Raw genomic sequence first — 27,397 nt, forward strand, 5'->3', positions numbered from 1 at the left:
AAAATAAAAAGTATTTAAATTATTATTCCGTGTGGATAAATTCACTTCATTCTATATTTTTAGGGTTACACAGTAATCAGCAGACATACTGGTGTCGGTCCAATAGGTAAAACAGGCCATAAAATAGTTGAAGTCAAGTTCCATCCTACAAATTTTGGTGTGTGCGATATATCGGTATCGGTCTGTTATGTAAAAAAGGCCATAAAATATTCTATATAGTAATATACAGTATATATACTGTACATATATATAATTATTGGTATTAGTACTGTAGTTTGAATAGTAGTACATCACAAAAATGTTTTGCTCAGAAATGCATTGCATTACTTACAGTAAGTGTATACATGTGCATACAATTTCATTCTGATATTAAACACCTTCCTAAATAAAGTTTGTTTCTTTATTTCTTTTAACAGAAGGACCAAGAGGGTTTGGTGCAAAGTCTCACCCAACACAAGACGGACAGTGAAGTTTGGGTACCCAGCTATCTCACACCATCCTGGGTCTCTTTACCTGATGATCGGCCTGTGTTGGCTATCATACAGCCGGGGGAGACCACCATGGAGTCCCTGGAGGCACTGTGCAGGGTAAATATCATGTGTTTTTTTTTGCAAACGAAGCTATTCAAATCAAATACATGTGACTGTGTCCCAACAAACTGAAGTTCCCAGAGGAAGGTATTATTGTTCTGTTCATTCTTAATATTGTCCATTTTAACCATGCTTTCAGCTAAACATAATTCCATTCATAGTTTCATATTGATCAACAAGCCCCACCCCAAAATAACATATAATTAATTTAGTTTATTCATAGTGATATTATATATTAATACAAAAAAAGTAGTTAATTCACGAGTTTGTTTTTGAACTCTGATATAATGGTCGTCTGAAACCTATTGACTGGTGGTTGTTTGTCGCCTTGCATGTGTCATCTTTTGTCCTGAGGTGGTAGCAACAGATACGTCAGCTCTGCCATCTGTTTCTTTAGCAAACAGATCCCAGTTTCACCATGCTGTCATCTTGGAGCCCACTAGCAACAATAAACAGGAAATTTAACGCATAAAAGCAGAGTCATCTTATGATTTGTCCATGGCTAACATCTCGGTTAACTCATTTCCTGAAAACATGAAACTCACCCTCGCGTCCTTTAAGGTTGGAGTCCTTGAAAAAAGTGCTAGAACTTATAATTTCTCAAGTCAAACTACTTAAGTGTCAGTGGATTATTTCTTCTTGTGGTTGTCTTCCTGTTATCATTCTGCTGTAGTAGCTCTTGGCCACTTTCCTTGTCCGCTCTCAGCCGCTATCAATTCAGGGTGTTCTAGAATGCTCTTATCACATCACAGTTCTCGTAAATGTGTCCTCAAGCATTTGTGTGGAGAACACACACATCACGTCCTGTCCACATTTGAATGCCAGTGGAGCAATCACTGTCCGGTGATGATTCATCTACATGCATCATTTAGATGGTCTGCAGCGTAGCAAGAAACATAAAGAATTATAAATAAATTATCCTGTGATAAGTTATCCTGCAAAGTGGCTGGACTGAATCCCAGAAATGGTTTTCTGTCAAGTCCTGAAATAAAATATTAACCAATTCACACTGGTAAACGTAAAGCTAAAATTTCTTTGTTATGGACACATTTCTTAGCATTTTAAGACGGTCATAAGTAACTGTTAATAGTCTCTCGATATTTATTTAGACTTCCTTATTCATGAATCTCTTCTTTTTACAGCTCTCTGGAATACTTTATTCTGGTTAGTCAACTGCAGCATTCTGTAGTCAATATATTTGTATAATGACTATTAAACTGTAATGAATATATGTGACTAGCTTCATTTCTTAACTTATAATTCACTTCAAATCAATATTCATTACATTTTTTATTTCTTATTTAGAAAGTAACCCTCTTGTAAGTTGGACAATTTACAGTCAGCCAATCAAAAATGCATATAGAGTATGTTATAGAGTTTAGTGCTAAATATAATATCATTTCATTTCATTTCCAGGCATCTTTTAGCAAAGAAAGCATCTATAACCACACTTTTTTTTCAGTTAGCGTTTATTTTATTTTAATGTAGCTAAAATGTTTATTTAAGGTTTTAGTTTTAGTTAACAATAACTCTCAGCAATAATGTACTGTACATACTTATGTTTATTTTATTTATTTTTTATACAGGCTCACAGACTAGAACTTTCCAAGCACTATATACGGCTGAAGTTCCTCATTGACAATCAAGTGCAATTGTACATCCCCAAGCCTGAGGAGGACCTCTGTGACCTGGTGAGTCCAACAAAAAGAGCCTGTCAGCGGCCACACGTGTTCTGGACAGCTAAGAGCATTTAGTGGTCACAGTCGTAGCGTGGGGTGAATTTATTAGACTGTGACGAGCTCTGCAATGTGCTGCATGTAGTATGAAAGTTTTGAGTTCTGACTGCAATGTAGGTTAAAGCGGGTCTAAACTCTCCAACAGCATCGAGGAGAGGCTGCTGCATGTGTTATGAATTATTTAGAAGATGCATGTACTGCATAATGTACTCCGAATAGTTATTCTATCCCCTTAGTAGAGTGTGTGTGTGTGTGTGTGTATTTGTGGAGTCTGGGGAAAACCACCTCTGCAATGACTATGCAACCTCCAAAGCTAATTTACTTTGCTGTTTTTTTTGTGTGTGTTTTCCATGTCTCTTCTCATCTTTTCTCTTTCTCTCTGTAGAGACTTGACTTTCTCTAACTTTTACTCTCCCTGAAATGATCAAAGCCCCAGTTTTGTCTTAGGCTCTCTTGAGAATGCCCTTTTTTATTTAGCATACTGTACCTACGCCCTAAATTTCAGCAGACTAAGACATTCTCCATGATGTATGTGAGCTCTTTCTGAAGTCATACTGTAAATGAACTGTACGTCCATAGAGTGCAATCAATATGAGTCTCTCCCTTCCTTTGTTCAGCTCTACAAGGAAATCGAAATTTGTGCCAAGACAACCAAAGTCATCCAGTTTGACAGGGATGAGTCCTGTGCCATAGGCTACGGTAACAATGCTGTTCAGTTTGTATCAGATTTTTTCCAGTTCTTTGTTTCTTTTTGCAGTTATTTATGTCTCTTTCTTTCTTCTCCAGGTTTCTCATTGGCAGTAGTAGAGGAGGACGGAGGCCAGCAGCTTCATATCACTGATGTGAAAGCTGGAGGTCTGGCATTTGCCAAAGGTGTGTGATGGAACTCTGAAGATAGCAGTTCGTCATAACTGCAAAGTTAGATAAAGTGTTAGGGAAGGTACTTTAAAACTTTAGCCAAAAGTCAAGCAACTTTTCAAAAAATATATAAAAATAAATTTCTTAGGACATTGTTTACATGTCACCGATGCACTAAAAATGGAAACTTTTTTCCTTTGTAGTTTTGAAGTTTCACATACAGATGACAACTTGTCAAAACAACCCCACACTCTTGTTCTTGTACTTTACACAGAGATGATAATGGTAAAGTTTTCGAAAGTTTTCACTTTCAAGCCACCAAAATGCTGTTTCCCCATCTTGAAAATGGTGGTGTGTAAATGCCTTACAAAGTTCCTAGATTACTTTACTGCCTCTATTTGGCAGCTGTTCCAGGTCCAAATCAAAACCCTATGCCTCACCTGCGGTAGTCTGTAAAAATTAGCAGGGGAATATACAAGAGTCTGAACTGCGAGGACTGACCCAAATCTCCACCGGACTGGAGGAAAATAATTAATAAAGCTTTCACATGAGCTGCACAGGATTACCAAGAGGAGCAAATTAAAACCATTACGCGCTGCTAGTGATATCTGTGCCAAACGAATGCATTCATTAAGAGCAGCCTTCAGAATGGTTTCAGATACTCTCCGTTCCAGTAAGTCTAATTGTTCAGCATCGGAGTATTTTAATTAGCGGTGCTTGCTAAGATAAGCATCACTTTTATTATTATTGCTCATACTACGGGTTAGGGATTTGTGCTGAACCCCGAATCTTTAAACTTGAATGTACAGTACACAACCTGCATAGACTTTCCCTGCTGCTGCCACAAAAAAAAAAAAAAAAAAAAAAAAAAAAACATCAGACTATGCAGATCTTAGCTGGTTTAATATGGTCTTCCAGCCTGATCAAACTAGTCTTTAGCTGGTTTAACTGTGCAGACAGCTGGTCTAGGAGACCAAGCTGGTTTAAGACATTTTTTTCAGCAGGGTTTTGTTTCAAAATTGTTAGTAATTCTACCCAGAAGGCCTTACAAAAGTGGCAGTTGTACAAGAAAGGTTTGTCTGGATGAATAGTAAGGCAGATGGATACAAACCCAAGTGGACAGTTCAGGAAGGAATTTTTTTGGGCGGAGAAGAATATGCCTCAACAAAGCATTGGCTCATTAAGACCATGTGCTGTCCAAACTGAATGAAGCGAGTGTGTGTGTGAAATACACACGGACAAGATTTGCTGGAGGTAATACTCAAATTCAGGACAGTTTGGATGAACAGCACTGGGGGGGCTTGTTGATGACATCACCCCAACATTCATCATCACTCTATTGCCGGGGGCAGAGCCGGGCAATCCAATAAAAAACCTTTATTACAAGGGACATTTTGCTCCATATTAAACTGGGTCACACTTCAGGCAGTGTGTGCATGCATGCATGTGTGTAAACCCATGCAGCATTCATAAACGCTCAGGAACATAGAGAAATATTCAGTTCCTGCAGGAACATGGGCATCAGTAATCAATTAAACTGGCTGTCCTGCCTAATCAGCGTTAACTGAGCTATTGGAGGATAGAAATTGAGCAGCTGATCTGTTGGTAATTGATAAATAAGAGTGAGGGAGTCAGGTGGTTGAGGTAGGAGTAGATGAGATAAGGGATATTTGTTCTCATCCTGTATGTACAACATGCACAATGAATTTACTTAAAAACATTTGAATAGTAAGGAAATAATGTAATTACATTTTGGGGTTACAAACTTACTTCAAGCTTTTGTTCAACATTGTGTGTGTCCAGGTCTGCGAGCAGGCGATGAGATTCTGAAACTGAACAGTAAGCTGGCGAGTGTGTTGGAGCTGGCTGATATGCAGGCTGCGTTTTCTTTGCCCTCTCTCACCCTGACTGTCAGCACGCTGTCCTCTACCGATCCTCACCAGCTGTGCCTGATGCCTCCCCGCCGGTCGGATGGGGCGCAGGACGTCTGCACCGACATCTTCTCCCAGAGTCAGGGTAAACTTCAGCACTGCTGTCTTCTTCTTTTCTTCATATATTTGCATATTTTATTTTCATTATCAGTTTTATTTGGTGCTGCTAGTGGAAGTGAGATTGATCCACCTTTTAAAAAATTATGATTCATAGTTTGAGACTGAGAAACAATAAAAAAAAAAAATCAGTAGTAGAAGTTGATTACATCAGCATGCAGTAATTTCAGAGATACACTACAGTTCAAAGTTTTGGAGTCAGTAATGTTTTTAAATGTTTTTGAAAGAAGTTTCTTATGTACATCAAGGCTGGGTTTATGATTACGAATGCTGTATTAACAACACAATTTTAAAGTAATTGTTTTCTATTTCTATATATATTTTTAAAATTAAATGTATTCCTGTCATGGCAAAGCTGAATTTTCAGCAGCCATTATTTCAGTCTTCAGTGCAGTGTTATTTTTGTATAACTGATTAGCTATTATATTGAATGAATGTTTTAATATTTCCTGTTTTCATTTTAATTTAATGTTTTAGTAAATTGCTTGTGTGCTTTTGCCATTTTTATTATTTTTATTTTCTCTATCATTTATTAAGTTGCAGTTCATGTTTTTTGTTTCAGTTAATTTTAAGTAATAAACATAGTTTTGATAATGTAAACAAGTTAATGATAATGCCTTTGCTTCAGTGTCACGTGATTCTTAGAAAACGTTCTAATATGTTGATTTGGTGCTCAAAATATCTCTTATCATTATTAGTCTGGAAACAGTTGTGCTGCTTAATATTTTTTTGTGGTGTTACTTTTTCAGGAATCTTTGATCAATAGAAAGTTTGAAAGAACAGCATTTATTTAAAATGGAAATCATTTGTAATATGATAAATGTCTTTACTGTCCATTTTGATCAACTTATTATTATTGATCAACTTATTATTATTAATAAAACATTATATATTTTTTTAAATATAATTATAAAATATTACCCTTAAAAAAAACTCTTGTCTTGTACAGTCCTGTAGCTCATCCATTCCATGTCTGTCTCCATTGCTCCCTCTAGAGGACATCCTGGATGAAGGTCTTGGCCTGGTGCTGCACAGCCCTGATGTCACAGGTGAGGACAGGATAAACCTAATGGCTGAGAGCCCCGCTGACAGCCTGGAGGATGAAACGGACTCAGCACACAAGGTTAGAGACCATCTGCTATGAAGATTCATCAAGAAATTCACTTCTTGATCTACAAACACTGTCTAGCTGAATTGTAGTAGACTGAGCTTCTGGTTTTGATTCACAGACATCCTAGTTTATTTTGCAGCAGGGCATTTTTTTACTGGTGTTTTTACATTTGGTGGTCTCTTTTGTTTGAGGTGGGTAAAATATAGACTCTATTTTCTGATATAAGGGTTTCGTGGGGTCAGAAGCTGACTGAAATCAGATGGCTGGTTAAGAGCTTTGTGTCATGTGATCTAAGTGACCTTTGATTTTAAGGCTGCGTTCAGAGAAGGCAGCAGATGGGAAGACAGGTTGTATTGCCTTGTGTTTCTTCACAAGTACACACACTCATACTCTCACCCAGAGGGTAGTGATGACATGGTCTGCTTGATGAAGGTCAAGATCAGCGATGACTAATAAAACCTGTCAACGCACACTCCTGCATTAACTGAAGGATCCGAAAGTCTGAGACCACAAGTAAATCTGCTCCTATCCACCTTATTTTACAACATGGAAGTAAGCTGATTAGATTCATTGTTTCTATTAGCAAATGATTAGGACAATCACAAAGAGCAGTAAACAGTGAAATTATTTGAGCTACACATCGGTGTGTTTATGATTACAAGAAAAGGATTTATATGATGCCAAATACCGTTTCATCAATATGAAGCAGCATAACTGACTGATCATATACAGTCAAAATGCCTTGCATATTCTAGATACAAATGGTTGCACTGCACTTTTACATTAAAAATAACATTTTTGTTGGTAACTTTTTAGTTTAATATTATTACAGTATTTTATCAGCAGAACAAATTAAGCTGAAATATTTGCTTTAATGGCCGCAGCACTCAAACTCCACAAGTTTTAAAACTTGATCATGATTCAACATGATTTGGAAATGACCTAAAGAGCATCTTGTACTCTTTTTTTTAAGTGGTATACTATAGTTAAAACCTTGAATATTGGTTATTTATTTTTGCTCCATTTTAAACCACAAACTTTCACTTTATTTCCAGGTTTAAACTCTATTTTGAATCCTAGGTTTTCAATGTGGCAACTTCCACTCCACTCCGCAAGTGTTTTTTCTCAGTGTAAATGTTATAAAGTCAGTGTCAAGATTTGATTTGACTCTTTCATGACAGTCCACACTTTCTTTCTTTTTTTCTTCTATGGCCTGTGTTTGCTCTCTGTAGAACTGTTTAATGACCTGATGTCTAGCCTCCTTTTTTGGTCTCATTGGTTTATTTGTCTCTTTCTCTCTGTGCCCTTGTCTGTCACACCAAGGCTGCCAGCCGGCCACAGTCTCTCTGGCCTGTTGTCCAGCACACCATCTGTTGCAGAAACACATTTAGCCCTAATAATTCTCCTACAAAACACCAAATTCTGTCAGAGCGTGCATGTTTGTCTCGTCCTGTTCCCCTCTGTCCTGCCCATGTTCTAATAAGTTGGTAGGATGAAAATGTTGTGCTGGTAAGTGACATTGACATGAAGTCACATAACCTGCTATATACATACAGTATTGTTCAAAATAATAGCAGTACAATGTGACTAACCAGAATAATCAAAGTTTTTAGTATATTTTTTATTGCTACGTGGCAAACAAGTTACCAGTAGGTTCAGTAGATTGTCAGAAAACAAACAAGACCCAGCATTCATGATATGCACGCTCTTAAGGCTGTGCAATTGGGCAATTAGTTGAAAGGGGTGTGTTCAAAAAAATAGCAGTGTCTACCTTTGACTGTACAAACTCAAAACTATTTTGTACAAACATTTTTTTTTCTGGGATTTAGCAATCCTGTGAATCACTAAACTAATATTTAGTTGTATGACCACAGTTTTTTAAAACTGCTTGACATCTGTGTGGCATGGAGTCAACCAACTTGTGGCACCTCTCAGCTGTTATTCCACTCCATGATTCTTTAACAACATTCCACAATTCATTCACATTTCTTGGTTTTGCTTCAGAAACAGCATTTTTGATATCACCACACAAGTTCTCAATTGGATTAAGGTCTGGAGATTGGGCTGCCCACTCCATAACATTAATTTTGTTGGTTTGGAACCAAGACTTTGCCCGTTTACTAGTGTGTTTTGGGTCATTGTCTTGTTGAAACAACCATTTCAAGGGCATGTCCTCTTCAGCATAGGGCAACATGACCTCTTCAAGTATTTTAAAATATGCAAACTGATCCATGATCCCTGGTATGCGATAAATAGGCCCAACACCATAGTAGGAGAAACATGCCCATATCATGATGCTTGCACCTCCATGCTTCACTGTCTTCACTGTGTACTGTGGCTTGAATTCAGAGTTTGGGGGTCGTCTCACAAACTACCTGTGGCCCTTGGACCCAAAAAGAACAATTTTACTCTCATCAGTCCACAAAATGTTCCTCCATTTCTCTTTAGGCCAGTTGATGTGTTCTTTGGCAAATTGTAACCTCTTCTGCACATGCCTTTTTTTTAACAGAGGGACTTTGCGGGGGATTCTTGAAAATAGATTAGCTTCACACAGACGTCTTCTAACTGTCACAGTACTTACAGGTAACTCCAGACTGTCTTTGATCATCCTGGAGGTGATCATTGGCTGAGCCTTTGCCATTCTGGTTATTCTTCTATCCATTTTGATGGTTGTCTTCCGTTTTCTTCCACGTCTCTCTGATTTTGGTCTCCATTTTAAGGCATTGGAGATCATTTTAGCTGAACAGCCTATCATTTTTTGCACCTCTTTATAGGTTTTCCCCTCTCTAATCAACTTTTTAATCAAAGTACGCTGTTCTTCTGAACAATGTCTTGAACGACCCATTTTCCTCAGCTTTCAAATGCATGTTCAACAAGTGTTGGCTTCATCCTTAAATAGGGGCCACCTGATTCACACCTGTTTCTTCACAAAATTGATGACCTCAGTGATTGAATGCCACACTGCTATTTTTTTGAACACACCCCTTTCAACTAATTCAACTAATTGCCCAATTGCACAGCCTTAAGAGCGTGCATATCATGAATGCTGGGTGTCATTTGTTTTCTGAGAATCTACTGAACCTACTGGTAACTTGTTTGCCACGTAGCAATAAAAAAATATACAAAAAACCTTGATTATTCTGGTTAGTCACATTGTACTGCTATTATTTTGAACAATACTGTATGCTCTTTTTGGACAGTCAAACCTGGGCACAGCTTCCCGCTCGGTTGTGTTAACAGTTCATGCACACTCCTCCACCAATGCAAAAAAAAAACAACATACTAAAATCTCAGACCATAGTCTGACCTAAATCAGCTGATCCACACATTACTTTATCATGCCATTTGTCATCTCTAAAAAAAAGCCTGTGTATATTATTTTGCAAGAATCATTTTAAATGGTTTTATTGAAATTATCTCATCCTTTCATTTGATTTTTTTTTTCTTTTAAGTCCTGCAATTATCATTAACCCTACAAATTAAAACGGAATTAAAAAACGGAACGTTTTTTTTTTTTCATGGCTCTCTCATGTCTCTGCAAAGTTAAAACACTTTATCTCGTCTATTCAGTATTTAAGTTCTTTAAAGCATACCTGAAAGCTTTCTCTTGTACTGTCTGTACCGTACTGTTTATTGTTCTGTAAACTCTTGTTCTTGAAATGTGTATTTGTATGTGGTTTTGACACAATGACAGACATAGAGAAGCTGATTCAGCTGGGCATAATTTATTAGATAAATTCTCTCTCATTCTTTCTTCCCATATTAATCACATGGCTGGTTATCATTATTATCTCACGTCACTTAGGTTTTCTTTTCTTGTTTTGAGATGAGGAAGAAAGAGAGGGGGACATCATCTTTAATTAGCTCTGCATTCTAATTGCTTGATTATGCATATTGATTTGAATCGCTTAACGCTGATAAATTATGGAGAAACCCGCCGGAGGAAACAGACAACCTAAGAGACAGAGGACAGGAGGACTATATTTTCCAGCTTAGATAATGTCTGCGTGTATCTCACAAAGGGTGGTGCAACATCCTGCTAAACCCTAAAACTTCTTCCCCCTCCCCTTCCAGTTTTACAATGTGAGTTCAACATTGTACATTTAATGTCAATGTTCAATTGTATTCAACATCTGAGCAGTTCTTCCCTTGAGTAATCACTCTGGAGAGAAATACGAATGCATGTTCATGGATTTGGCTGTTAAATGTATAAATATTGACTTTTCACATCAGCCTGGCTTAGCTCTCTCTCTCTCTCTCTCTCTCTGTGTGTGTAGAGAAAAGAGAGGGTTTGTATTACAGGATTCTTTTAATCGTGATTGGTTTGAGAATGCACATATACAGTAGAGCTTTATGCTTGTTACAACATGCATCCCATTAATTTTCCCGAGACATTTATGGATTTGCATGTTTTTCCAGTCGTAAATGCACAGAGGTGCTTCAAAGCTATTAGGCTTGTGTGCAAAGTGAATTTTGAGAGAGAGAGTTTGAAATTGAAGAGTCCTTTAACTTTGGCATGCAAAACCAATGTTGTTCCGTTTTAAGCAGAGCTGTACTTTCACATTTGAGCCCATGAGCTTTAGTAGAATAAATGTTAAATGTGTGAACATATTTTCTAAATGTAAATTTTAAAATTTAAATGCAGAGATGTTAACCGTGGATGTAGTTCCAGACAGTTTTGAAAGAAAATCTCCCTGTTTAATTTGTGCAGTTGTGAAGTCAGTTTGAGAGCCTGATAAGGGCATTTCATTCCTTTCCTTGGAAGGAAACATTCCTCTTCCTGTCTTCTGTTAGTCTGTGCATTGATAAGATGTGTTAACAAGGCATTAAAGGCTCCCATAAAGTGTGTGACTGTGGGTCTGCTAGGTTTTGTTAAATTGTAATATTTGTAACTTTTTTTTTTCCTTCACTGAAAATAGAGATATTAGCTACCCCAATTAAGAAATAAGGTTCTCGTGACTGAAAGTGCTGGATGAATCATTTAGCATGTTTTCCAATAAAAACATTTTTACTGATTTAGATCAACTTGATTTTATAAAGACTTTATCTTTTGGTTTCGCAGTTCATTGTTTTGAAACAAACTTTTTTTTAAAGCAATTTAATAATGATTATTTTCTCCTAAATTAGCAATTTCATTCGGAGATATTAGCGCTTGAGTGAGCAGGGTGGAGACACTATTAAAAAATGTTTATTTCAAATAAAGCTGAAATTAAATATTGGATGAAAACATAAGGTTTAAACAAATCAACCTAAAATGAAAAAAAAAGTAGTAAAATTACTAAAACTGAAACATGAAATATAACACTGGTGAGCTCATTATATATATATATATATATATATATATATATATATATATATTATTATTATATTTTTTTTTTTTTTTTTTTTTTTTTTGAGCTGAACTGATACGAAATTACTAAGGAACTAAAGTAATTTAGGACATGTTGAAAGCCAGACTCGAACCTGTATGACCTTACCATAACAAAAACATGTGCATTACTGCTGCGCTACAGCTCTGACAAGAGCATCTGCATCTAAGGTCATTATTTTCCACACTTTCATCATGAAGACAAACATTGTGCCACACATGTCGCCTTGTTCTCGGCTTGTTGAAGTTTTCACTTGAGAGCTGTGCTTTTCCCAGCTCTGGTATAATGTGATGCTTGTGACTGTCCCAGCGTCCCCCTCCCCTTCTGTTCTCCTCATCCTGTTGCCGGCAAGATTATTATTATTATTTTCTCTCGTTCTCTCCCTCTCTGTGTGTCTTTACTGTGCCACCACAGCTGTCAGAGCCCCATTCCATCCATCTGGCTAGAAACCAGCTCAGACAAGCAGAAATGTAGGGAGAGATTCTAGGAAAGGAGGGTGGAGGCTGTGTGGACAAGGAAGCTATCATGGAATGTAGAGTTCACAGTTAAGAAGACACACTCTGCGTATCGGTTTCTGGGAGGAGTAGCTCAGTTCCTGTTCTCATGGTCGGGTAGTGAAACCTTTTGTGCATAAAGATAAGCTGGAGGTGAAGGCGCTTCCTGTGGTTTTATTACGGGTCGCATTGGGGTGTCTTCTGTGGCCTTTGAGGGGCAGAATGTCTTTGCTCTGGAGACACAGGAGCTCCAAACGCTCCTCAGAGTCCGTCTATGACATGCTGCAACTGGTGAGCTTTAGTGTGTTTTCTTTTGTGTGTGTGATATTTAATCACCATTACATAACAGTTCATGGGCTCCGTTTTATAACACTGCATCTGTCAGATTTAAGTGGATTTGAGTGTTACGTGTAAATGTTTAGTTTTGGTTAGAATGGTTTGCAAGTGTTTAAACTGAGGTTCTGGGTTAAATGCAACTTAAGTTCTATAATTACATCAGCAACCCCTTAAAATGATATTTTGTCCCTCTGTCTGTAAAAAAAATTATTAGCAGTAACACAAACTATCAGATTTTTAACAGTCTAACTGTAGCAAATACATTGTATGTGTTAGGACTGGACTCGTGTAAAAATTCCTTTATCAACCTTTTCTGTGCAAACTAAAATTGTCTAGTTTTTCCAATCCGTGTATGATTATTTAAAGTTATTTCCGGTTACTTTTGCTTGGTTTTTGTTTGAAAAAAAAAAAGAAATTATGTGACTATTCTCAAAGTAATGCTTTACAGAACAGCTTATGCTAGTAGTGTATAAACAGAAATTTTTACTAAAAAAGTAAACTGGTGCCTTGTTCTATATACAGTATGGCACACTGACATGAAGGACAAATGATTTGCAATAGGTTTCCAGTGTAGACAGACTTTAGCTGTTGTGACGCAAGTGACAATGATTGTGTCCAGTGTAGACACGGTGTTAGAACATTTTACAGCTCCTGCAGCATGCAATTTCACATTATTTACATTATGAGATTCACGTTCCTACTTGTAAACCTGCTGGAATGCTTGCCCCAGAGACTTGCAAATCCACGCAATTGTTAGTGCAAAAAAAGAAATTCGCCATACAGACCAACAGAAAGCTGCTTGGTTCAAACCTGCTGGAAAACTTTCCTCATAGATTTCCTCATAGTGTTTTACATACAGTATGTGTGGTGTGTTTTACAAAACAAGGAAAAAGTCCACATTTTTGTCCAAAGCATGCCACAGATATTGTTGACAAAGCTTAAGTTGGATTTAACCCGGAAACATGATAGAGCTCATTACTTTTATCTGCCTACATCTCTCTCCAGGCTGGTTAAGGCATGCTGGGGTGTGCAGGCTTTTTGTCAGTCCGTCACTATGTGTTTATCAGTGAGGAATTCATGCTGCTGGAAGCCCCGTGTGTCCTCTGTTCCTCGTGTGTGTGAATCTGTTCCACTTCTTCCTGATCACTATCCTGAGCCTGAGCTCTCGCTGTAGTGCTGTGACAGATGAGATGTGACACTGGGGTTGAAGATATTTGGATTGGAATCTGTCTTGGACAGGTTTGCATCGTTTAGATGGATAATTACTTTCTTTCAGATATTAGGAAGCTAGATGTTGCATACGAACGTGTATTGTGTAATGTTTGTGATATAAAAAACGCATAACATTTCAGTAAGTAGTACAAGGGGAGGAGGTTTTTGGATGAAATTTGTGTGTATTGATGTGTGTTTGCAAATGGTTAAAAACAAGTTGAAGTAATCTTGGCTAAGGGCAGGGTGTACCCTACCTAGTTCCTAAATGGAAAATCCACCCAGAAAGATTTCCCAAGTAGACGAACTGCTCAGTACTAAATTACAACGATCATATCAGTGATCTGACATAGACCATCTTAAAGTTATTTATCAGATAGATGCTTGCAATTACACTTCAGCCAACAATTCTTGAGACATGATGTGCCTTGTCTTTGGAGTTCAGCCAGAACACGAATGTGTGTGTTTGGAACTGGAAATCCATCTCTCTAAATCATAAATGCTCCGAATACCTGTGTGGGTGTGTGCTTGTTGCTGGTTAACATTTTAGAGGCACGTTTGTTTGTTTTTTTTGTTTTTTGTTTTTGTTTATCTGTTCAGCTTTTAATAGTCATGGTGTTTTCAGCCTTCAGTTGCTCCTGGTGTTGAAATTGACATTTTGTTTTTTCTCCACAGAGTACAGAGCAGGTGACTGCTTTCTGCCGCAGCCTTCATGATATGAATCCCACTGAGGAACCTGTTTCCTCTTCCTCGTTTTCCTCCACATCTTCCTCCTCTTCTTCCTGTGTGCCCAGCCCCATGTCACCTCTGCCTGTTCCCATCATCCCCCGCCAGCTCTCTGATGCTGATAAACTCCGTAAGGTCATCAGTGAGCTGGTGGACACTGAGAGGACCTATGTGAAGGTCAGTATCTGCTGTGCTTGCAAAGCATTGTGTGTTTGATTAGATTTGATGATGATAAACCTGATGCATGAAAATCACTCCTGATTAACTTCTAATATAAAAGCTGCCCTGAAGTCAAACATGAACGAGTCTTTGACTCTCTCTGTCTACAGGATCTGAACATTTTGATAGAGCGCTACCTAAATCCCCTGCAGAAGGAGAGCTTCCTTTCACAGGAAGAAGTGAGACATTGTTTATATAGACCTATATATATTTATATATATGTATGTATGTATTGTATATGTGTGTGTGTGTGTATATGTATATATCATTTATTTATTTAGAAAATGTACTGATTATATACTTTAAAATATAAAATTAATAACATAATTAACTTCTAAAAATATTATAGAAGTTTTACAAATCTCTTATTTTCTTTACACTCATAGCTAGATGTGCTTTTTGGAAACTTGGCGGAGATGGTCGAGTTCCAGGTGGAGTTTCTGAAAACTCTGGAAGACGGAACCAGATTAGTTCCAGATTTAGACAAACTGGAGAGAGTGGATCAATTCAAGGTGCAGCTATAATCACACTTTTTTTTACACATTCAGTCAATTTTTTTTAAATAATATGATTATAGATCATTTGAGATGCTAAATATGATTGGCACAATAACAAGGCCATTATTACCTCCTAATTACTTTCTAATTCATTGTCTTCTAACTTCCAGAAAGTTCTGTTTTCTCTTGGTGGATCCTTCCTGTACTATGCGGACCGTTTTAAGATCTACAGTGCATTTTGTGCCAGCCACACAAAGGTCCCAAAGGTCCTTACTAAAGGTAACACCACTGCATTCTCACTGGACTGATTTAATATAATTAACAAATTATTTTAATTTCCCCAAAGCATTTTTTACTGAAGAATAACCTTTTTTAAGGGTTGATGTTTCATGTGGGAAGAGTGGACTAAGTTTGAACTTTACTGACTGATATTTGTATAGTTAAATGTGTTGGAGTATACATTTTAACTAAAATGTGAAACATTCTGACAGTTGAAAGCTAAGAAGCTGATGTACTCAAATATTAAGTCTTTAACAGGGTTTGAGTGTATTGACCCCTGTTCAAGTTAAAGTCTAGTTTGCGGATGCAACAGATTTGAAATTCCTTTGCAATCCCATAATTTCTCCTCCACAATTTTGGTGCAGCTAAAACAGACCCGGAGTTCAAGGCGTTTCTTGCTGAGAGGAACCCCAGGCAGCAGCACTCCTCCACGCTAGAGTCCTACCTGATCAAGCCCATTCAGAGAGTCTTAAAATATCCACTACTCCTGAGGGAGCTTCACTCTCTCACCAACCCTGACAGCGAGGAGCATTACCACCTGGATGGTAAATATGAAGCTCTAGATACTAGTTGAGCATAATAAACTGTGTTGATTTACACCTGAGCAGTTCATAACCCAGTGTTATCAACGTCTTTGAGTGGCTCGGTTCATTTGGCATCTACTCTGAGTTTGGGTGACTTATGCATTTGGGAAAACCAACAAACATCTTCCTAAACTTGTAATGAGAAGCATTGTCAGAATCTTTAAAGGTCCTTGTGGTTTTGCTCCAAATATAGAGGTCATTTGCTTACTCTTACAAGCTACAGTAACAAAATTGTAATTGGGTTGTAATTCTAAAGGTGAAATGCTCTCAAAAAAAAAAAAAAAAACCTTTACCAACTGTAAAATAGATGGTAAATCTCTTAATTCTTTGGTTGCAGTTTAAGAAGTCTTTTATCTTTTTGTAGTCGCGATGAAAGCCATGAACAAGGTGGCCAGTCACATAAATGAAATGCAGAAGATTCACGAGGAGTACGGAGCCGTGTTCGACCAACTCATTAGTGAGCAGAGCTTGGACAAGAAAGAGGTACAGTTCCACTGGTCTCTGTGAGGTCTTTGTAATTCTGAAGTTTTCATTTGTTGAAAATTATTACAACAAATATTGTTAAGCCAACACCAAATGTCATAATATGCGCACTGATGTCATCTACTATTTTCAAAAAATGGGTAGATTTGGTTTTGCAACATTGTTTACTCTTATCCCAGGTGGCTGATCTGTCAATGGGCGACCTCTTGTTGCATAACACTGTGGTCTGGATCAATCCATCCTCTTCTCTCACGAAGGGGAAGAGAGACCTAGAGTTGGCTGCATTCAGTGAGTGTTTGCAAAATGTTTCTTCCAAAATAGAATCCTGTTCTCTTATTCATTAGTCTGTTCCCTACAGTAATGGTTCCCTGCATCAGTAAAGACCAGCTGTATCTTTGGATACAATGGCATCAGAGGAACCACCTTGTCCTGTAGCACTTAAAGCATTAAAGTTGCATTTATACACAAACAGTTTTTCTCCCCCTCAGCTAAGAAATTTTCGAAGAAAGCCTTCAGATGCTTTAAAAATGGCAATTGAAGTCACATTTGTTACTCTGATCATTCTGAAAAGAGCCCCAAGAATCTCTATTGTGAATGTTTAGTGTTGTATGATTTTGTGTTTTAATGTTTTAATTCATTTTTTGCCCCTTCAGTTTTCAGAACGGCAGTTGTTTTTGTGTATAAAGACTGCTCCAAGCACAGGAAAAAAATCGTAAGTGCTCTTTCCCTTTCTTCATGATTCATTAATAGAGATCTGAGTGTGAAACGAGGTTGCCCTTCTCTTTTACTTCATTAATTACTCATTGTCTTATTTTACATGGCCTTTCACCTGTATGTTATATTACAAAACTACCTGTTGCTATTCTAAAACGTCCTGTTTTCAGTGTGCCGGGTGGTTGATACCATTAAAGATTAAAGAGAAGTATTTTAAGTGAGTTCTTTATCCTAATTTGGCTGTTATTTTGTCTTAGGGTGGATCTCATAGAGCATCGATTCTTGATGAGAGAGACCCTTTTCGTTTTAGACACATGATCTCTACAGACGCTCTCCAAGTTCGCAATCTCCCTAGTAAGTATTGATCTACTGGTCTCATTCTTTTCCCACAGACCTATTGAGACCATTGTGGTATATTAGCTTCATGCTTTAGATTCACTTTGACAGTGCAATTAATGTATTAATCCTATGCATCCAATGACACTTAAGCATAGTAAAGTTTGCTTTTGGCTCAGTGGAACTAATTATGGGCTCAGGCCAGAATGTTAATATTCCCAATTGATGGTCTGGGGTTTAAAGGTCGTCAAACAGAAACTTGGGGTCTGTACTCTGGTTCATTGTCCCAGGATCTGTGTCTTCCATGAGGTTTATTAACCCTGTGCTGATCTCGGTGATTTTGTTTCCCACAGTCCTTTAAAGAGTATACAGCTAACCTGGTGTTCCTTTCATTTCAGATTCAGAGGGGTCTGCAATGTGTGAGATAGTTCACATGAGGTCAGAATCTGAAGGGAGACCCGAGAGGACTTTCCACATCTGCTGCAGGTGAGATGAGGTTCAGAACGCCACACATCAGGCATGAAAACTGACCAATGAATCAAAGACGATAATTACACAATTCAAACTAAATCAAAGAAAACTAAACACACAAGGAACTTAATTTTAACAATCTCTCTGGCTCCAGTCCTTCAACTTAGAGACGTAATGTTCTATCTTTGTCTAGAATGAGAAATATGTAGGCTAAGCCAACACATTTAATTCCAAGTAATGTAATAATATAAAACTAAAAAAAGTATTTGGCAACTTATAATGTTTATGTAAATGAATTTTCTTTGATAAATCTCAAACTTCTTTGCATAAAAAGTTTTGTTTGAAGAGAGCATCTTATCCTTTTTGATAGTATTGGCTTGACAAAACCAACATGCTAATCTACCATTTAAGCGTATTATTCTTCTGCTTCTTCTGAGATCAAATTTCTAACAGTTACTTGTCCTAAAGTTAAGAAACGTGCTAGAAACATGTTAACATAACATGTAAAAATGTGTTAACATTGTGCTGCAAGCTAGCAATGTGCTAAAACATGCTAACAAGACTGCAAAACATGTTTAAAAGATGTTAGCATCATGCTAAAACATGTTAGCCACATACTAAAACAATGTTATCAACAATCATGCTATTGCTGGTTTTATTTTATTTTTACCTCAGATAGGGCTGTTAAGCCAACTTCTACATTTGTCCTTAACTTCTGTATCTTATATAATTCAGTAGCATTCATATATTTAAGTAAAACAGTATATTTCTATTCTGATTCTCAGTAAAAGACTTTAATTATTATTATTTTTTAGCTCTCCAGAGAGTAAGAAAGACTTCCTGAAGACGATTCATTCTATCCTGAGGGACAAACAACGGCGTCAGTTGATGAAAACTGAGAGTTTACTTCCAAATCAACAGTATATTCCCTTCGGAGGGAAGCGGCTTTGTGCGCTAAAGGGTTCACGACCCACAATGAACAGAGCAGGTATGTTGGCGACGTCTGACACAAATTGAACATAGATTACTTTTTTCTGCAACACTTCTCTTCTCTCTGCTCCTCTCCCTATATCTCTGCTAACTCTCCCACTGTGTTGCCTTCCATCTTCCTCTAGATAACATGATTAACTTTAGGGTTAGCTGATTATTATGTAACACATGTAAATCCTAGTGTCCACCAGACAATATTGCTGCTGTCTTTTCTGAAGGAGGAAACTGAATGAAAAAATATAAATAAACAGGATAGTTAGCATTCATGCCATCTCTTTATTCTCTTTCAGTTTCAGCCCCATCTCGAACCCTTGGTCGCCGGAAGCTGATCCGTAATCGTTTCACCATAGACACAAGTGTGGTTTTTGATGACGGTTTGTCCCAGGACTTGTCACCCATCACCCCGACAGAGCCCACGCTGTCTTCGCTCCAGAATCCCCAGCAGCCCATCCGAGACACAGATCGCTGGCTTGAGGATCAGTTCGACCTGCAGCACTACGAAAACCAGGATGACTTGAAGGAGACTGACATCCTCAGCGATGACGATGAGTACTGCCAATCTGTCCGGGGCCCTTCCTCTGATCCGAGTCTGGAGGAGTCTTTAGAGGCCCTTTCAGTGGAAGGAGACGAAGACAAGGGTCTCAATGGACTTTCGGAGGACAAACCTCCAAAATCCCAGGCTCCCCTGAAGCTGACTCTTCTGAGAAAGCAGTGTGCGGTGGAGGGTGTCGCTTCTGAGAGGGACTGTGAGGTCATCTGGGTTCGCAGGGACGATTTTAAAAACAGCTGCAACAGCGACATCTTCTGAGCGAAGAGGGTTATGTGCGAGCTGTGACGTTTTGTTTAATAGACTTGTGGGAGAGAATAAGGCGCAAACCTACTGAGTCCAAGCCTGACATGATGCACTGACAATCCTTCTGAAAGCCAGAACTGAAGAACTTGCACCATAAAAAAAAAGAAAAAAAATTATACTGGAATCTTGATGTTTCAAGCCATTCCACCTTAATACCAATGCAGACTTCCTGCCATTTAAGTCCAGACATCACAAGGAACATTTAAAGATGCCAACTGTACAGCCAGTGTATTTATAGAGGCTTCATACTGACAGACAGGCAGCTACAGGTTTCTTCAGTTGATCTTGTTTTATTTTTTGTTGTCGTTTTGTTTCAAACACAAGATCGTGATCGATCTGTTCAGTTGTGCTTCATATACTCCTTTTTATTCAGGGATTTGATGCTTTGTATAACTTGCTATTTCTTTGTAATGTCTACATGCAGGGGATTTTTGTCAAACGCAGCAGTGTTCCCTGAAAATATCATGACAGGCTAGCTGTTTAATGGCATTCATGTTACAAACCCAACAGTTCCTCGCTTGCTGTTCCCTCTTGTTCATAGGCCACCAGCAACGCAGTATTAACAATCACTGTTCACCGAACACGCGCTCACACCGAGAAATTAAGTCTTATGTGAATATGGTAGAGAGAACTGCAATAATGTAATTTTGTTTATTGGTTAGGAAATCAAACTACCCATAATCCTCGCTCAGATGGCTTTGGTGTGCTTGTGAATTCAACAGCCAGGCATTTAGGTGCATAAATAAGGAAGTGAATTCAAAGCACCCCTATAAAATGATGTAGCAGATTTTTCCTGTTCATAATGTGTTTGTCTCGGTGAGAATGAGATTTTTGAAGAGCTTGGGTCTTTTATGATATTTTGTACAATGGTAAAGACGAAAACACACGTTACACCCTGCATGTGTATTTTAAAATAAGAGATGCCCTTTCACCAAAAACAATCACTGCACCTTTAGCCATGGATCCCTTTTAGCGAAACTGGCTGTGTTTAAGACAAAAGTGTAAAAACTTCTTGCTTTTACCCTCTGCCTTTTTGAGACTGTGTATGTTCATACTGTGGAAATAATTATTAGCCTATAATAAATTTTCCTAATTTATATTTGCAGTTTTATCCAAATAACTTTGTACTGTACGTGATCTGTTCTTTGTCAACACGGCAGGCATTTGCCGTGTTTTAAATAAAGTTTGGTGTGATTTTTTTTTTTTTTTCATCAGTGACTTGTCTTTTTACAAATAAATTAAACAGATGATGACTCTGAAACATACCAATCCTCATAGGGAGAAACAGGGAAATCATAATCTCACTCAGATTTTGTTACTACACTGGAATGTTAATGAAAATGTATTTGTCCTATCGAGTATAACCAGAAGGTGGCGGTAAAGCTGCACCAACTACCTGACGACAAACTGACGCTTTTTCCCTAAAGAAAATACATCAATAATGTCTTTAATGAGCACAAAACAGAAGGTCTACAGTATCTGTTCTGATATGAGTCATATTTAATAGGCACCTAATGAGTGCCAGCATTTCCTCCTCTGCTCTCCTCTCATGCGGTTTGTTTTTGTTCTTCTATGAGGCAACAGTCTGTTCAAGCAAAGTAGTTTCTGTTCTTGATACATAGGCTAGTTATATCAAGAACAGTTTGAATCATCAGCTCTTCTTTTTGTCCCATAATATTCATTTTTTCCACATCTTCTTAGGCTAGTTTCTAATATGTATACATTTCAGTGATCTGCATAATATTAGGCTAATTCGTACATATGTCTACATATACTAATATTTAAATTAGTAATGGTGTACAATGCATTTATTGTGTCCATGTTTTTTTTGTTTTGTTTTTTTTTACATAATTATTACATTTAAAACTCTACCTGCACCTAATTATATCTGTTATTAATTTCTGTAGTTCCATCTATTATTGAAGTACTGACCCCTTAAAACCTAAGTGCACCAGAGCATAATTTTCTATGCTGTTAAGTAGAAACCTATTTGGATTTAGAAAATGAAACCCTGTTTACAGTATTTACTGTAAATACAACATTCATAACCAGTTTGTCACTGATTGGAAAAATAAATAGGATGTGCCATTTGCTGAATATACACATCATATTTCTAATTCAGGTAGCTGTCAGAACACGAGAGCCTGAGGGAAGAAGAATGTTACCAAAACAACACTACGGGACAGTTTTCTAACACTCCCAGGCCCCTTATCAGTCCTGCTCCGATACAATGCATTGTTTTGGAGAAATTTTATCCACCATCAAGTAAGTAAGTAAGAGTTTTAAATGACATTTAATAAGCTAATCTAGTGAATGTGCTGGAATTATGTTGTTTTGACTGGGTAGTTAGATTTCCTGATCACTGAACTGCTTGGTTATGGGTTGCGAAATGATTTGTTGTGGTCGATCTGCTTTATGGAATGTGATTTTTTCGCCTCTTAAAACATTTCTATTCTTTCTGCACTCTTCTGACTAGTCAATTTGGATTAATAAAAAATCATAAATGTGTTAATAAATGCACTCAGGTAAAGATATGACCATGCATTATTTGAAATGCTCCAGGATTGAAGCTGAAATTCTACTTTACTTCTCTCCTACCAGCCATGATCATCAATTTTAGCTTCGCATTTGCAGAGACCATCAACAGAGGGTTGGAAAAGAGCTTTTAGAAGAAATCATGGATGAGTTGCTGAATCCAACAGATGAAACATTCATCAGTCTGAGGAGAAGAAGAATCCTGCGTGTTGATATAGTAGCATTGATTTGTGCTTTTTTTGGCTTTCTCTGCGTAGCCGTGATCACAGGGTTACCAAGGTGGAAACTCACTGTACGCTCTGAAACATGGGCAGAATATGAAGGGCTTTGGACTAAATGTTCTTTTACCCATGATATCAGTTCATTAACATGCAAAGCCTATTTAGATCCAGCCCTGTGGTCAGCTCGTTACTTTGTAACTCTCTCTTTGGTTCTGGCTGTGGCTGCATTGATCAGTTCACTCATGAGCATTCAGTGCACCCGTCCCAGCGGTGCCAGGTGCTGCCTGATAGGAGCTACCTGCTTGCACCTGCTCGCTTCACTCACTACTCTTATCCCTGTGTCCTGGACGGCACTCAGCATCTTCCATGCCGATCATGGGCTGAGCTCCATTCGGTTCCACATGGGGGAGGCTCTGTTTGTAGGCTGGCTGGCCTCGTGTTTGCTATGCACAGCCGGGATGTTGCAGTGGTGTTCTGGGCCACTTGGCAGGGCAGAAGAAGAAACAAGCATCGCTGAAACCTCCAGCCACAGTGACATCAGTTTGGACACACTGTTTAGCTCAGCCAGCCTAGACTCTCATGCAAATTCAGGCATCAGTGAATTGTAAAAATTTTTTTTGCGTTGGTACCAGTATGGATTGCCTTTTTTAATTCACTTATAAATGTGTAAAATAAAAACTGACAGTATAATTCATTATGTGCTATAACTGATGACTTTGCATCACATTAATCTTTAATTTAGTCAAATAAAAAACATTTATTTAGTTTTTGTTGTTTATCTACTGCTTCATCCTCTTCTGTTACAAGATTTGTCCGACAGCTGGCGTTGTGTTCCACCATTTGGCAAAAAGCAAGCTTTTTAATTCACTGTGGTGTTCGTACATCGAACGAATCGGTTCGTTACAATGAACAGGGACAAATTAAGTCAAAACTTACAGAATAAGTGCGTGTTTCAATAATTACTTTTATTTTTTTTATATTTCTGCTTTTCACTATATTTTAATAACATTTATAATAATGTATTCCTTCTTTCACAATATTACTGCTGAACAAAGTTATCATTTGCAACGCTTTGTGAATCAGTTTAACATTTCGAGTCAATCAGGAATCGGAACATTTCGTGCGAAAAAGCCACCGTCACTCTTTCTGTGGACTCTCCTGTGCACACATATATTTTAAACATGCAGTAATAACGAGTAATTATCTAACTTCCTTTGACAGCATTTATAAATCGCCTAAAACGGATTATGACATTTGACTGAATATGTGGCTAGTTTGAAAAGAATAATAATAATAAAAAAATTAAGACCCTGCAAACTTATCTTCAATCTGAGTGAACTTAAAATGAAGATAAGGTCCTGAAGAAAGCCAAACGTTTAGCAGATTTTGCTTTAATCCTGCAGTCTGGATCATGAGTCGGTCAGTGGCACGCGCTCTTGACGATCCTCGCGGTGCGCGTGCTGTGTGCTACAAGTATTTGCAGGGATGAACAAAGGATATCAGCGCAAAATCTTACCTGAAATATATTGAAGATTCAGTTACATCGTGGATTTTCGGGGAAAGGATCACAACGTGCTGTTTTGGAGGCAATAACTGGCTTTTTCGAGGAGCTGTTTCCATTACGCGCGATGGGAGGTGAATGGAAGTTGATGAGCGCGCGCTATGGTTCTTTAAATCCAGTTTTATGACATGAAGTTTTTTTATTTTTTACCTCTTTTGATTACACAGCCATGGAGAAGGGCAAAAGACTGTTGTTTTTCTTCCTTTTTTACTTGATGTCAAAGTTGTACCTTAGTGAGCAGCAGGTCATACGCATTGGTAAGTGATTGTCTTCCATGAATCGTTCAGTGTCACCTGAAGTTATTGTTAATTCATAAACTTTCAGTGTTCAGCATTAAGGGCCTGTTATTTCTCGTAACCGTTTTTTAATCTACTTGAGGAAGTGTTATTGTTTGTTTCATATAGACCATCTATCTGATGGTTTTATGACCTCTAAATGCATTCAGTTTATTTGTCGTATCTGGAGATCCATGTAGAACATAGCCTGTATATTCACAGAAATTATCAGCATTGTCATTGATATAGCTACTATAATAATCTATTTTGTTACAGAAGTCAAACTTAAGGCTAAATCGTTCTCAAAATTGGATCTGTGATGGTTTAACCTTTCTTTACATATGAAGTATTGTTGGCAGGTCATCTTGAAAATAAACAAACAATAAATGCATTTCTCATTTAATATTAAACCATCAGTATTATCATCACCAAAATGAGATTTGAGAGCTTTGTTTACTGGCTCTCCTCTGTGTGTTATTGAGATAAAGCATCCTGTATTCACATAGAGGACAGTAGAGTCTGATGATTGCTGCTGTCTGACTTTGCCATCCCGGTAAATCCCCAAAGCAGTTTTAACAACCTACATTAATCCTCTTTCCTACCCAAGACTGATTTGATGTTCCTCTCCAAGTGATAGGACTTCAGTTGAAACAGAAAGCTTGGCATATTGCTTCTGTGGGATGGATTGTGAATTGGAGTTGGAAATACTAATGGTGTAAATAGTTTATATGGACATGCATCATCCATCCATAAATAAACTAGAGGATGAAATCTACATTAAAGTTTTATGTATAGATCTACTCTTAATGTGGGCCATTTTTCCTGAAAGTTGTGTATAGAGCAGAATGAAAGAGTGTGCTACTTAACCCCAGATGTAACCTCCTGACTGCCCTATTGATTCCATGGGTATTTAATCAGTTATGTCCCTAATGGGACTGGTTTTGACCACACTATATGTGGACCCTTTTTATCTGAGACATTTGTCAAAGTTTATCAGATATTGCTGGTTTACAGATGTTCTGTTGTCCTGAACACACAGTGAGTGATCTGTCTTTAAGATGGACGTGCATTGGAGCAATGAATCGTTTTAGTAGATAAACCCACACTCTTGCACATGAACATGGATTTTGGTGTTTGGTTGTATATCAGGCTGGAGATACAGGAGACTTTCCCTGTGTATTCCTGAAAATGTAGTTGCACCCAGCTGCCATCTGTCATCTGAATGTTATGATTGCCATCTAAAAAAGTGCAGATTGCTGGAGACATGCAGTGATGGTGGGCTTAGTTTGCACAACAGTGAACCGTAATGGATACACTGACATTCATAAGCTTTTCACAAATGTTCACGTCAAAATTGCTCGACAGGGTACAGCTAGTGCTTTTTTTTTTACAGATTGTGGGCAAAGAATGAACTAAAAATAGATGTTGAATGATACAGACGGAAACGAAATTTGCGAGGTTTGCTTTTTAAAACGTCTCACTACATTTCAGTGACTAAAGTAATTGTACAGACCATTTTAGAGATTATTAACAATAACAATCTAACGCAACGGTCCTAATGCATTTTTGGTTTTACACTCATAAAAACATGTTAGGACAGCTATGTTAATGTTTTGTAACAGGAAGCTATAAATAGTAAATAAATAGTATTTCTTAAAAAAAATAATTGCTTCAAGTGAATTAAGCTAAAAAACGTAATAACATGACATAATTAAAGCTTTTTTAATTTACATGGGGTGGGTCTGTCCCAAGGGAGCCACCATATTGAGATCACATGACCAGCTGCTGAATACAGCGTGCTTTATGTAGCCCATATTTTATGAAACACTTTTAGTAACTGACTAAATTTTTTTTCATTATTAAAAGTTTTATACATCAAGAAATTAAAATTACATTTTTACAAATATTACTTTATAAAACAAATTTTCATATCAATGACATAATAAAAGGTTATTTAATTTATATGGAGCGCCCTCCAATTTGAGATCACATGATCAGCAGAATACTCTATGCTTTATCTAGCTGACCCCGATATTATCAGATACTTTCAATCGCTGAATAAATGATGGCTTTATCATGGCTTTAATTAAATAATCACATTTCCACAATGGAAGATTTGCACAATGCTGCGTCTGGCAATACTGATACAATACAATACAATATTGGAGTGGGCCAGTGAGTCCAAAACGCCTGCCAGCAAGTAAGTGGTTTGATACAGCCATCTACGAGGTCCTATTAGCATGAAGCGAAAACCAAAATAATTTGTTTACTCGTCTACCCCGAAAATTAAATCATAAATGTGTCCTATATAGGATGTTTGCTAAAGCCATTTATCATCCAACTGGTTACTAGACCAGATTGTTTTGACCGTATGGCAGCAATTTTGTTAATGTCTGGCTTTGGTCCAACATTCTGTATTGAGATCTCTATAAACCTTATAATTTTTGTCCAACTCTGCACAAATGACTGCTTTTAAAATCTTTGAGAAAATTTTGTTGTACGTAATATAGAGCTGCATCAGCTCATTCCTGTGAGTGGTTTAAAATCATCTTCGGGCTCTGAAAGTATCACAGTGTTGACTGAGGGAATGTGCAGTGCCGGTGGAAGTATTTCACAGGCTATGAGGGGAAATTAATCCTTTTAGATTTGGATCCATTTGGCCTCAGATGTATGTTCAGCACTGTGAAATGGCACTGCTCTTTGACCGTCAGCAGAATCTCCCTAAAAGTCTGTACAGACATGGTGTATTAGGAACCTGGTTTGAAAAGAAGTCACATCTTTTTGAATGACTAATGTAGGTTGTAAACATTTACATCAGAACATGCTTAATTTTATGCCTCTTATATATTGAGCTTGGAATAACAATAAATGAATTTGAGCGTTTAGTATGAGCCCCATGAGA

General features: G+C 37.6%; 1 protein-coding gene across 1 annotated transcript; it reads left to right on the plus strand.

Moving 5' to 3' along the window:
- The first annotated feature begins 397 nt into the window (after positions 1–397).
- Positions 398–21,111, plus strand: LOC113071690 (T-lymphoma invasion and metastasis-inducing protein 1-like). Its single transcript, XM_026244992.1, has 18 exons — positions 398–587; positions 2,177–2,281; positions 2,944–3,025; positions 3,113–3,199; positions 4,988–5,200; positions 6,228–6,355; positions 14,427–14,654; positions 14,807–14,875; positions 15,083–15,208; positions 15,364–15,472; positions 15,838–16,017; positions 16,421–16,539; positions 16,719–16,827; positions 17,193–17,251; positions 17,511–17,607; positions 17,988–18,075; positions 18,876–19,048; positions 19,341–21,111. The coding sequence occupies exons 1-18, from the start codon at positions 561–563 to the stop codon at positions 19,856–19,858; spliced, it is 2,517 nt and encodes an 838-aa protein (XP_026100777.1). The 5' UTR covers positions 398–560; the 3' UTR covers positions 19,859–21,111.
- The last annotated feature ends 6,286 nt before the right edge of the window (positions 21,112–27,397 follow it).

Source organism: Carassius auratus, unplaced genomic scaffold (genome assembly GCF_003368295.1).
Source record: "Carassius auratus strain Wakin unplaced genomic scaffold, ASM336829v1 scaf_tig00007861, whole genome shotgun sequence".
Classification (NCBI taxonomy): domain Eukaryota; kingdom Metazoa; phylum Chordata; class Actinopteri; order Cypriniformes; family Cyprinidae; genus Carassius; species Carassius auratus.